Source organism: Eutrigla gurnardus (assembly GCF_963514095.1).
Source record: "Eutrigla gurnardus genome assembly, contig: SCAFFOLD_57, whole genome shotgun sequence".
NCBI classification, from domain to species: Eukaryota; Metazoa; Chordata; class Actinopteri; order Perciformes; family Triglidae; genus Eutrigla; species Eutrigla gurnardus.
This window is the reverse complement of record NW_028155420.1, coordinates 129,026-142,420: the sequence shown is the minus strand read 5'-3', so window position 1 is coordinate 142,420 and position 13,395 is coordinate 129,026. Positions and strand designations below refer to the sequence as shown.

Sequence of the window (13,395 nt, the reverse complement as noted above, 5' to 3'; positions counted from 1 at the left end):
TATTGCACTAGATCAAAATTGTTTTATTAAAGGAAGACAGGGCTCTCACAATATTCTTAGGTTAATGAATATTATACATGCCAAGAAAGAAACATCTGATATGGTTATGGTAGGACTTGATGCGGAAAAAGCCTTCGATAGGGTCGAGCACGAATACCTATTTGAGGTGCTTAGCCGTTTTGGAATAGGCAGCAATATTCTCAAGTGGATTAAAATCTTATATCATGACTCAACATCTTTAGTAATGACCAACTATATGGTATCCAAACAGTTCTCTCTGTCCAGAGGTACAAGACAGGGATGTCCTCTGTCTCCCCATCTTTTTGTTATGGCCATTGAACCTTTAGCCATTGCGATTAGAAGCAACACTCAGATAACTGGTATCAAAATGAATAACATTGAGAATAAAATTGGATTGTTTGCAGATGATGTAGTTTTTTTTCTGACAGACTTGAAACAATCGATACCTATTTTATTAACTTTAATAGGAACATATGGAAGCTTTTCAGGTTACAAGGTTAATGCATCTAAATCTACAATCCTCTTTCTGAAAAGATCTGAGAGACTGAATCCTCCACTAAGTACTCCTTTTAGGAATATTACAGACAGCTTTACATATTGTTGGGGTTGTAGCAGGAGCAGATTTGGTTATCAACAGTTAATTATCAATATCAATATGATTATCGGTATTAATAATTATATTTAATATATTATCATGATATAATTAAGCAATATCACACGAGAGGGAGTGCTGTTGTACTGTATATCAGCACGGCTGTGATTCGGTCGTAGGCACGAGGCCGCAGGCCGAGTGCCGCAGATAATCACAGATAATCAGATAATCAGATAATCGCAGATAATCACAGATAATCACACCGTGATAATCACACAGTTCAGATATTGCTTTTATACAACAGTGCTACGAGCACATTTTATTAGTTAACAGTAATAAGAAACAAGAGATTATGATTTGTTTGTTTAGTAATCATTTATTCGGCTCCGCCAACACAAATAGTTCCGCTACTGAAGGGAGACAAGGCTGTTGCCAGGCAACACATATACAGTACATAAACATTCCTAGACACAAGCTTGCTACTCTGTGTCAGAGCGATAGGCTCTGCTCTGTGTCCGCCGCTACTTTGTATCATTTACATTTATCTGAATGTTTCCATTTATTGTGCAACCACTGAAATATGAGTCTGTTGACAGACGCTTTGGTGGCATGATGTGTGTTTCTGGTGAGTTAACAGCTCGATCAGACAGCACGTTGCTCCCTGACTGTCCCGATTCCCCTCTTTGCCCCTGCGTCCAAAGTGCAACTGAATGTCATACCAGACCTTGTTCAGTAAACCCTGAGGATTGTCTGGACTCAGCGCTGCCGCATATTTTAAGATGCGCTGGTCTTCAGGTGAGATCGGGGGGTGATGTGTTGTTCTGTCGTTCCCTGCCCTTCTGATCTCTTTGACGACTCCTTTGAAAACATTATTAGCTGATGTAAACTCTGGGTCCTGCATCAAATTCCACAAACGGCTAACTGGAGGTTCGTTGATGTATCGATTTAATCCAGCCCGAAGTCCAAGGTAGCTGCTGATGCTGTAGAGCTCCCCTTTAGTTGTCTGGATCGATCCATAAAACTGCCTCAACACCGTGTTCAGCTCGGTCTTCTTAATCGACTGAAAGTTGACCTGGATATTTTTTAGATTAATCCAGGTCTGAAGGCAGTTCAGAGCCCAGGTTGTCTGCCTTACAGTGTTAGCTTCATTTTTGCTCTTCTCTAAGTTGTCGAGGTCGGCTGATGTCATATCAGCACACCTGGTTTGCGCTGATGTATCCAGGCCTCTTTCCTTCCCTTCGTCCTCCTCCGAGTCTGATGATGACCATTCATAGTTCAAATCAAATGTTATTTTTGGAAATATGTCCATCTTTACCGTGCAAAGTTTGCCACAATCTAAGATAGGCTATTTAACAGCTGATGTAACGTTAGCTAATAACGGTTATTAGAACGCCCGTACAGCGGAGTGATTATGTCTGTAAAAAGTCGCAGTGCTGTTATACTGTATATCAGCACTCATGGAACGTCTCTTGTCCAATCAAATTGCTCGGTTGGGACCGGTCGGAACTACCTGTTGTATAATCATGAATAAACGGGGCACCACCCTGGGATCAGGGAAAAGATAACCTAAAACTGTATTCAGTCTCAATATAAAGGTTTTTTACTCACATGCCAATCATCGTGATCATTGGCATGGAAGCATAAAAACAATCTAACAATTAAAAAGGCGTGAAATTCAAGCACTAGCCTTCACAACCTGCTGTTATCCAGTGACATATACACAACAAGCACAAGAGACCGCTAGTTATAATCAGTAATAATGATCACAATCAATGACACTGCAATTAACAAAGCCTTATTACCTAACTACCTAACACACAAAACTAAGCTAAACAGAAGGAGAGACACACGTGGAGTGTGTGTGTGTGCGTGTGTGTCGAGAGAGAGAGTGAGAGAGAGAGAGAGTGAGAGAGAGAGAGAGGGAGAGATGGCTATGTGCGGCCACCAGATGGAGCTATTCCTCACAGCGTTCAGGGGCGGAGCCACTGACGTCAGATGGAGTAGCGAGAGAGAGAGAGATGGCCGGATGCAGCCACCAGATGTGGCTATGTCCTCAGCGTCCGCCGGGAACAGCTGGCTTAGGACACGTGTGTGCGGCGTAGATGTGTGTGTGTGTGTTAGCGGGGAACAAACAAAGAGAGAGAGAATGCGCGAGCGATATTCTCAGGCTCAGAAGGCGTGCCGCTATCACACGGGCGCGCGTGAATGAACTGGCGTTTATTCCACGCGACCGGTCTTTTAACTGATAGTAGAGGCTTTCTGAGCTCGCGAATATGGCGGAGGTTAGTCGAAAACACTGTTACAGAAATCAACCCAGCGGCGTGAGTACACGATCAGCATTCAAATACAGCAGCACATGAACAAACGGACTCGGCGGTCCGCGATCAGAACTTAAAACACATTAACAAGAATTACAAGCATGTCCTACACTATCGAATCTCTGCTTCTGCCCAGACAAATAGCCTCTTACTTTGTCGATGTGAGATGGGTAGATGTGAGGGTTCAGCGCCGGATCCAATTTAGTTGAAGAAAACCGAACAATCGCGGGGCTCGGCGATTTAGTCAGCTGATTTCAGACAAAGACGGGTCGAGTTATCCGTTCTGCTGGCAGCTGGGACGAAGAAAGTTTTTCTTCATACCGCGGGGAACGGGAGAGTTGCGCTGTCGCGGTGGTCTCCTTAGGATCCAAAATGATAAACAAAAGAAAAAATAAAACGAGTAGAGGAAAAAAGGGGTAAAACAGTCTGTTGCTCATCCAGCGAATTTGGGGGAAAGACTGCGGCCTAGGACAAAGGGAAACGCTGCAGACGTAATGTTCACCTCCTGGCGTAACGCGAGTTACAGTGGAAGAGAGCGTTCCTCTGGCGACGCCGGATTATATAGCTTAGGCCGCTCCAGGTGACCCCCCGGGGTTCCCTGAAGATTGTCAGCCAATAGGGCACCAGTTGCGTGACGTCGCATTTCTCACCTGGGTGAGACGTGAAACTAAAATGGCGGTTTAGTTTTCAATCCCCTTTGTCCCTTTGTTTTGGCCGCATGTGTAGGCCGCATTGTGTAGTCCTAAAGGTTAGGTCCCCAACAATATCTTGGAGTTAAAATCACACCTACAATAGAATCCATTATACCAACTAACTATAACCCGGTGATCGAGTCAGTAGTAGAATCTATTAACAGATGGAAATCCTTGCCACTTTCCATGATAGGACTTATTAATGTTCTGAAGATGAATATCCTTCCTAAGTTCCTGTACCTTTTTCTATCCAACCCACTTGCTCCCCCTGGTCATTTCTTTGATAAAATGAAAATATGTTTTTGTAATTTTATTTGGAACGATAGACGCTCAAGACTGCGCATGACCCATTACGTGACCCATAATGACACGTTACTTACCGTATGACAGAGGTGGGTTAAAGCTCCCTTTCCTTCAGGGATACTATTGGGCTGCCCAACTAAGAGCTGCCTCATACTGGTTTGAACATCAGTCACCACTGCACTGGATAAGGATGGAGGAAATCACAACTTCTAAAATCCCCTTATACCTCTACATTTATTCTGCAAACTTAGCCACTCTGAAAAAGCACACAGCAAACCCCTTTGTTAGAAATACACTGATAGTATGGCACAAGGTGTTAAATTATCTTGGGGAAAATGCTCCACTATCCCAATTCTCACCTATTTGGGGGAACAGAAACTTCACACCAGGTACTAATGACCTTGGTTTTAAGTTATGGGCAGACAGAGGTATCAGTAAGATTTCAGATTTGTATGAGAATGATACTCTTTTAAGTTTTACTGAGATCAAGCAAAGGTTTAGCATTGAGCCTAAACACTTTTTCAAGTATCTTCAGATAAGAAGCTTCATAACTAAGACACAGAACTCTGTAAATCCTCCCTCACTAAATTCTTTGGAAAGGACAGTCCTGACCCATTATGGAGCAGCTGGATTAATCTCAAAGTTTTATCAGATTATCATAGGTGCAGCAAGAGAATCTTCAGAGGATAAAAGATTAGCATGGTGTTCAGACCTTAATGAAGAGATCACTGTAGAAGAGTGGCAGGATATATGTTTCCAATGCCAGGTGCAAACAATAAATACAAGGTTTAAACTCCTCCAGTACAAATGGTTGATGAGAATATACTATACTCCAGAATTATTGCATCGCATCTACCCTAATACACCAGATACTTGTGTCAAATGTGGTATACATGAAGGTAGTCTGGTTCACTGCCTCTGGGAATGCACCCTCATTCAAGATTTTTGGAAAGAGATTATTACAAGTGTATCCATCTTTATTAAAGAACAACTTCCACTCTGTCCCAAGCTTTGCATTTTTGGTTGTTTCCCAGCAAGCTGTTCACTGAGCAATAGCAATAAGAAAATGGTCATATTCTGTCTTCTTGAAGCTAAACATAAAATTGCACTATCATGGAAGTCTGTTCACAGACCAAGCAAGCGCATTTTGGTTGAGGGGCTACTGCAATGCCTTGCATTAGAAAAACTTACATGTATTTGTATTGTAACTAAAATAGGACAATAAAAACATTTGTCAAAAAAAAACAAGTGCATGAATGTCTTCAGAGGTGAGGGGGCTAAAGCTGGTAAGGCCTTCAAGTTGAGAGTTAGTGGAGATGTTTTCTGGGAGGTTATAGGAGTGAATGAGGAGCCAATGTCATTTACTTTCTTGGTAAAGTAAGTTGCAAAGTCATCAGCAGTAAGGGAGGAAGGAGGGGGAGGGGTGAGGAGGGAGGAGAACATGGAGAAGAGTTTCCTGGGGATGGAGGCAGAAGAGTTGATCTTTGCCAGGTAGAAGCCAGATTTAGCTGCCGAAACAGTTGAGGTGAAGTCAGAGAGGAGGTGGTGGTAGTGAGCAAGGTCCTCGTGCTGGCCCGATTTCTTCCATTTTCTCTCTGACGCTCGCAACAATGATCTGTTGGTTCGCAGAGGTTCAGACAGCCAGGGAGGGGAGGGAGATGATCGCGCAGGTCGTGAGATTGGGGGACAGAGAGTGTCCAAAGAAGAGGAGAGTGAGGACATCAGGATAGAGGAGGCTTCCTCAGTAGGCATAAGGAGAACTGTTCTGAGGATGGTAGCGAGGAGATAACAGTTGAGGAGAGAGCGGAGGGAGTGAGGGATTTCAGGTTGCGGCGGCTGGTGACCATTCGAGGCGTAGAGGGGAGGGATGTGGTGGGCTCCATGGGGAGGGAGAAAGTCACAAAGTGGTGGTCGGACACGGTGAGCGGGGTAACAGAGAGTGCCGAGATGCCACAGGATCTTGTGAAGACAAGGTCAAGTTGGTTCCCGGCCCGGTGAGTTGGTGGAGAGGGGGAGAGTGTAAGGTCAAATGCGGAGAAGAAGTCAATGAATTCAGATGAGTGCATCTTTCCCGGGTGGATGTTGAAGTCACCGAGGACGTCGAGTGGTGTGCCATCATCAGGGGAGCAGCTCAGGAGGGCATCCATCTCATCCAAAAAGTCACCGAGAGGACCGGGTGGGCGATAGATCACTATGATGTTGAGCGTGAAAGGAATGGTGACAGAGACGGCGTGGAATTCAAGTGTAGATCGGGGTAGGTGGTCTAGAGGAAGGACCTGGTTGGACCATCTGGGTGAGATGAGGAGCTTGATGTCCTGACTGGGATAAGACACATGGCTGCGGGTTGAGATGTTATGCCTACCTCAATAGACTTCCATTGAGACTCCCACAGATGTAGTGACAGCCTTTGAAGTGCTCAGTTTACCTCATGCACTGACTGTGACCCCTCCCTCCAATCAAGTCTATTGACTACAGCTGAGCTGGCTGAAACTAGCTGATTGCTCACTTAGTATAGACAGCTTCACAAGAATTTAAACAACAAACTATCAACACAAGACTAAATGTTAGCTTTACTCACAGAATGCCTAAACCCAAATCTACAATTAGTTTCTGACTTACTAACAAGAGACAAAGCAGCTTCCTTCCTTTCTCCAGACAAAATGTGGTAAGAAGCACATTTTTAAAGCTGTGTTTTGTATTTTACTGTTATTATCAGATAACTTGTTATTCATAATTCCTCCAGTTCAATATGAAAACTATAAACATTGTTGAAATGTTATTGAATTACAGCCTTTTTTCTTTGCTCGATGGTTTAAAATCAATACCAGACCACATAGACGGTTTCAACTGTTGTTTCTTCTCTTTTCTAACGCTTCAATTTCTCTCTCAATCATTTCAGCTCGTCTCTTGTCTTTCTTTAACTTCCTCCTCTGTCCATCTCTGTCCATCACTCAGCCACGCTTATCCCACCCAGTACAACATCAACACAACAAAAGACAAATATCACTTTTTCTCATTTTAAAAAGTGGACAAATGGACATAAGTCTATGTAAAGTCCCCAGAAGTGACAGTAGTGTGTGTGTCTTCAGTCTGTCAGGTTGTCTCATCACAGAGGACGGCTGTTCTTCTCTGGCCTCAGCTCTGGACTCCAACCCCTCCTATCTGAGACAGCTGGACCTGAGCTACAATCATCCAGGAGACTCCGGAGTCAAGCTGCTGTCTGCTGGACTGGAGGGTCCACACTGGAGACTGGACACTCTCAGGTGAGGACAGATGGACAGACATCAGACTGGACACTCTCAGGTGAGGACAGTTGGACAGACATCAGACTGGACACTCAGGTGAGGACAGATGGAAAGACATCAGACTGGAGACTCTCAGGTGAGGACAGATGGACAGACATCAGACTGGACACTCTCAGGTGAGGACAGGTGGACAGACACCAGACTGGACACTCTCAGGTGAGGACAGATGGACAGACATCAGACTGGTCTCTCAGGTGAGGACAGACGGACAGACATCAGACTGGACACTCTCAGGTCAGGACAGATGGACAGACATCAGACTGGACACTCTCAGGTGAGGACAGGCGGACAGACATCAGACTGGACACTCATATGAGGACAGATGGACATACATCAGACTGGACTCTCAGGTGAGGACAGATGGACAACAGCTCCAGACTGTGTCTCCGTCTCTGACTGAGGAACTGGGGTTCATGTTTAATGGTGGACCTGATTGAGGTCTTTGAATGTCTTCCTGCAGGGTGGACCATGGGGGACAGCAGAATCTGAGACCTGGTCTGAGGAAGTGTGAGTATGTTTTCAGTAACTCAGCTGCTCCAGATTTGAACGTGTTCATGACTGAAATCCGATGATCACGTTTCTATCAGGATGTAGCGTTTGTTTCTTCGTGGCTGTAAAGATGTTGTGTTGTGTTCACACCAAACGCCACATTTTCACACTCAATTACACACAAAGTCAACGCAGAGACACAAACGGACGGCAATTCCTGCCGGACGGCAACGGAGACAAACACGCAAAATTCACTTAGTCGTGTTTGTGTGAGTTTAAATATTTTAACTCAAGAGATAAATTCCTCTGTGTCTCTAAAGCGTCTCAGCGTTGAGATCGTCCTCCTGTCGTCCTGACGTCCCTGAACCCTAAATGGAGGAACCAGATGTTGTCTCCTTGGTCTGTGGTCCCCAGAGGTCTACAATAGTAGCTCACATTAGTCCAGAGACCAGACCAGACCAGACTATGTGGAGGAACCAGAGACTGTCTGTGGTCCCCTAGAGGTCCACAATAGTAGCTCACATTAGTCCAGAGACCAGACCACAGGTTGGTCTGGTTTCAATCTTTAGTAATTTAATGTCCCAGTCGGCAAGTCCAGCGGATCTAGGGCACTCTGTCAGATTTTGAATCTTTACAACTCTCACGCTCCTCCCCCACGACCACCGAGCTCCTCCCCCACGACCACCAAGCTCCTCCCCCACGACCACCGAGGTCCTTCCCCTCGACTTCGTGGCTTTTGAAATCCCTTAGATCACGCCACCTTTGAAATGTGGGTCCGATGTTGACTCCGGTTTTATCATGTGCACCGTCGCAATCTTTCTTTTTTTCCCTTCTTTTCCACCGGCGTTTTTTTTCCCTTGTTTTGGACCTCCTCGTTTCAGTTTTTAACCGAGGAATTGGAAGATCGTTGCTTCTTCCCTCCGCCTCCCCCCTGTGATAGTGGTACGACCCGAGGGAAGAGGGGCTGTGTATGCACGAACACAGGCCTGCGTGCTGATCGGACAGGAATTCAGGCTGTGTTGATATTTTGCAAAACAAACAACAGGCTCTACGTGCACATAGAGGCACGCTTTTTTTTTCTAAAACCGGATGATTTATGTTGTTCTATCGGAGCATAGTGTCGACTTCAGTGAATATGATCAAAAAAATGTTCCGACTGGGGCTTTAAGGCCAAACTGTGATATTTTTAAGACCAACGATGTAATTTTGTAGTGATATTGTTTTGTCTGTTGATCGTCAGTGATCCAGAACAGACAGTTTGCGTTCTCACTAATCCAACTTTCCTAACGGCTCTACATATATTACACTAATTATACACATATATAGAAACCTGTTCTCCAGGCAGGACCACACGGCCTCCCACAAAGAACACCCCCACTCCACATGGCTGACTGGTCCACACCCACACACACACACACACACACACACACACACACACACCCACTTGTTTGTACTCATATTCTAATAGTTATTAATTATTGGCATTTGAGTACAAACTCCTTTATATTGAGACTGAGTATTGATATTAATAATTATCTATTAATAACTGAATCTGCTCCTGCTAGTTCCCCAACACTGTGTTTTTCTCTGCGATCCAACAAAACACACACCACTACACACCGGTGTCCTATTTATCAATGAAATGTATGACGTGACCCATCACCATCAAGTTACCGCCCCCTTGTGATGTCATATACTAATACCCAAAGTATATTTATTAAGCTTTCAAAACACAAACAAAAAACACCCAACTGTCTCCAACAATAACCTTTAGCTGCATTGTGTTTGTTCTCTCCATCAGATGTCTGTGAACTGGAACTGGACAAAAACACAGTCAGCAGAAACCTCAAACTGGACGACAACAACAGGAAGGTGACACGTGTGTCAGACGACCAGTCATATCCAGATCATCCACACAGATTTGACTCATGGCCTCAGCTGCTGTGTAGAGACGGTCTGACTGGTCGCTGTTACTGGGAGGTCGAGTGGAGAGGAGGGGTTCATATATCAGTGAGTTACAGAGGAATCAAGAGGAGAGGAAACAACACTGGATTTGGAAGGAATGATCAGTCCTGGAGTCTGAGTTGTTTTGGTGGTGGTCGTTACTCTGTCTGGCACAAAAACAAACAAACAGACATCTCCTCCTCCTCCTCCTCCTCCTCCTCCTCCTCCTTCTCCTCCTCTGGTGTGGTAGCAGTGTACTTGGACTGTCCTGCTGGCACTTTGACCTTCTACAGAGTCTCCTCTAACAAACTGATCCACCTCCACACCTTCAACACCACATTCACTGAACCTCTTTATCCTGGGTTTGGAGTCTGGGATGGATCAGTGTCTCTGTGTCTCTGAAACTGTTCACAACAAACACAAAAAAAATTGTTCACGCGGTGCGATTACATACGGAGTCAATGCAAAGATGTGAATGAAAGAATTTCAATTTGTAATTCTCCTTGTCTTTCTCCCTGTTTCTTCATTGTTGGAGAAAATGCTCCTGCTAAATCCACTAAGGAATTATAAACTATGATGATGCTGCAGCTGTGATTTTCCATTCATCAACGCTTTATAACGCTTGCTCTTGGGTGATGTTGGGACTTTGAACATCATGAGGATGTTCTAGTCCTGCTGTATGTGAAAACATGTATGACATAACTTTTGTTATGATATGGAACAATAAATAAAATTGCATTTAAAAGAGAATAAACTGTTCTTGAACTGATATTTGAGCAAAAGTTTAATTAAACTATATTTTAAAACCAGTGTGATGATCTGAAAGATGCCTCGTCATGAAAATGAAAACAGGGCTGATGTTTGTTTCATTTCCCCAAGTACAGTCCGATACTATAGTATATTGAATGTGGAGATTAGTCCCATTATTATCACTCTATTGTGTTATTATTTCTAATACCTGCATCAGTTGAACTTGGTACAACTTGTGCAGGAGGCCTGCTGAATGTTGTGTTCCCAAGGACTCGTCTTCGTGTCCAGAGATACACAGACCAGCTGATGAAGACGGCTGCATGATTCATGTGAACGTGTCTGGGTATAAATGGTGACTTTGCTGCAGTGAACCTCCGTTGAATTGAATCCGGCGTCACCAACAGGCTTGGAAGAAGAGAAGCGTCCGCTGGCTGCATCTCGGCTCTGGGCAACTCCAACACTGCGGACGCAAATAAAGGTCGGAGGCTTTTTGCCACTATTTTATCGTCAGCTTCACCTCGGCCTAGACGCAGTGAGTAACGCATAATATTCTCCAAAAGGAAATTGATTAAGATCAAGATGAGAGAATGTGTGGATTCAAATCAAACGACTGAAATAATAAAAAGACTAAAGCTCTGTGTAATAAGGAAGTTACATGAGAACATGTTCAAATAAAATAATAATACAAAGAATGTGAGTTAAAAGTAGATCCTGAGGGTAAAGTTAGGGCCGTTGATGAGACTCAGACCAGAGTGTCCCAAAACCAAGACTGCAAACTGTCCATAAATGCAACTTGGGGTCCTTCATGAATGCAACTCCTTCACTTATAATAGACACATTTATCAACACAATTCCAATGACTATATGTCTGCATGAAAGTGATTGTTAAATATGCATATCGTTTGTTTTCATGAACGGCCGAGGTGTGTGGCACTTTAAATGTTCGCTCTGAAAGGATCATTGGAGCTCCTTTCCTTTGGTAAAGGATGGTCCGTTGTATCCTAAAGGAGATCTGAAAGGATCATTGGAGCTCCTTTCCTTTGGTAAAGGAAGGTCCGTTGTATCCTAAAGGAGATCTGAAAGGATCATTGGAGCTCCTTTCCTTTGGTAAAGGATGGTCCGTTGTATCCTAAAGGAGATCTGAAAGGATCATTGGAGCTCCTTTCCTTTGGTAAAGGAAGGTCCGTTGTATCCTAAAGGAGATCTGAAAGGATCATTGGAACTCCTTTCCTTTGCATTTAGAGAATCTGAACGGCTCTTATCATGGCGGCCACTTGTTTACTTCCGGGTCACGTCTTCAGTTAGGAATCTTCCTAAGAGAAAAAGGCCAAATCCCAACGTCGCCCCTCACAGACTCATGGACTTCGATGTGCCCTTTATGCCCACTTTCCGTAAGTCAGCATCAATGCTGACTTTGCCTGAGGGAATTACCCACAGTTCATAGCGTTGCAACGTGAAACACGGGGTTACCAGGGAAAGCCCGGAGGACTTAAAAAAAAAAAGTAAACAAAGAGGATGCCGCACGTGTGGAATATTACATTTAAGTAGAAACTTTAACATTAAAGATTTAATATGGAACATAAAACACTTGAAATCATAGGCATGTCATCATAGCCTACACACCTGGTTTAATCATCAACCAGTTATTTTAATTTAACTTATTGAAGTAAATACAGTATTTGAGTGACGTCTGGTCTGGGATGATAAGAGTCTGGAAGACGTTCAGATCAGGCTGTAAAACGTGAAATAAAACCAAACACTTTTAGATAATATATTTTGTGCGATCAAAGTAAAGTGACATACCGAGTGCTGTCCCATTTGTATTTCTACCATTTCAAGCCCTCACAGTCTCTCACACTCAACTGTTAACCAGGTGACGTCATTTAAGTCCCTGAGGGTTCAGGACTTCAAATAAAATAATAATAAAAAGAATGTGAGTTAAAAGTAGATCCTGAGGGTAAAGTTAGGGCCGTTGATGAGACTCAGACCAGAGTGTCCCAAAACCAAGACTGCAAACTGCCCATAAATGCAACTTGGGGTCCTTCATGAATGCAACTCCTTCACTTATAATAGACACAATTATCAACACAATTCCAATTACTATATGTCTGCATGAAAGTGATTGTTAAATATGCATATCGTTTGTTTTCATGAACGGCCGAGGTGTGTGGCACTTGAAATGTTGCTCTCACAAAGAATTGTAGGTCGGCGTGATCTCCTTTCCTTTTTTATAGGAAGGTCCGTTGTATCCTAAAGGAGATCTGAAAGGATCATTGGAGCTCCTTTCCTTTGGTAAAGGAAGGTACGTTGTATCCTAAAGGAGATCTGAAAGGATCATTGGAGCTCCTTTCCTTTGGTAAAGGAAGGTCCGTTGTATCCTAAAGGAGATCTGAAAGGATCATTGGAGCTCCTTTCCTTTGGTAAAGGAAGGTCCGTTGTATCCTAAAGGAGATCTGAAAGGATCATTGGAGCTCCTTTCCTTTTTTATAGGAAGGTCTGTTGTATCCTAAAGGAGATGTGAAAGGATCATTGGAGCTCCTTTCCTTTGGTAAAGGAAGGTCCGTTGTATCCTAAAGGAGATCTGAAAGGATCATTGGAGCTCCTTTCCTTTGGTAAAGGAAGGTCCGTTGTATCCTAAAGGAGCTCTGAAAGGATCATTGGAGCTCCTTCCTTTGGTAAAGGAAGGTCCGTTGTATCCTAAAGGAGATCTGAAAGGATCATTGGAGCTCCTTTCCTTTGCATTTAGAGAATTAAACAGCTCTTATCATGGCGGCCACTTGTTTACTTCCGGGTCACGTCTTCAGTTAGGAACCTTCCTCAGAGAAAAAGGCCAAATCTCAACGTCCTCCCTCACAGACTCATGGACTTCGATGTGCCCTTTATGCCCACTTTCCGTAAGTCAGCATCAATGCTGACTTTGCCTGAGGGAATTACCCACAGTTCATAGCGTTGCAACGTGAAACACAGGGTTACCAGGGAAA

The 13,395-nt window shown here is 43.8% G+C and overlaps 1 protein-coding gene across 3 annotated transcripts in view; it reads left to right on the top strand.

The window, feature by feature from the left end:
• Positions 1-13,395, top strand: part of LOC311010291 (protein NLRC3-like) — a 170,408-nt gene that overhangs the window by 37,525 nt on the left and 119,488 nt on the right. For 2 of the 3 annotated variants that reach the window (XM_084040832.1, XM_084040831.1), the window contains 3 exons: positions 7,016-7,189; positions 7,692-7,738; positions 9,522-10,404. The exons of the other annotated variant lie outside the window; for it this stretch is intronic. In XM_084040832.1, coding sequence (XP_083896958.1) covers positions 7,016-7,189; positions 7,692-7,738; positions 9,522-10,066 — 766 coding nt within the window. In that variant the 3' untranslated portion in view covers positions 10,067-10,404. Of the gene's footprint in view, positions 1-7,015; positions 7,190-7,691; positions 7,739-9,521; positions 10,405-13,395 lie in introns of those variants that run through there. 3 annotated transcript variants of the gene reach the window in all.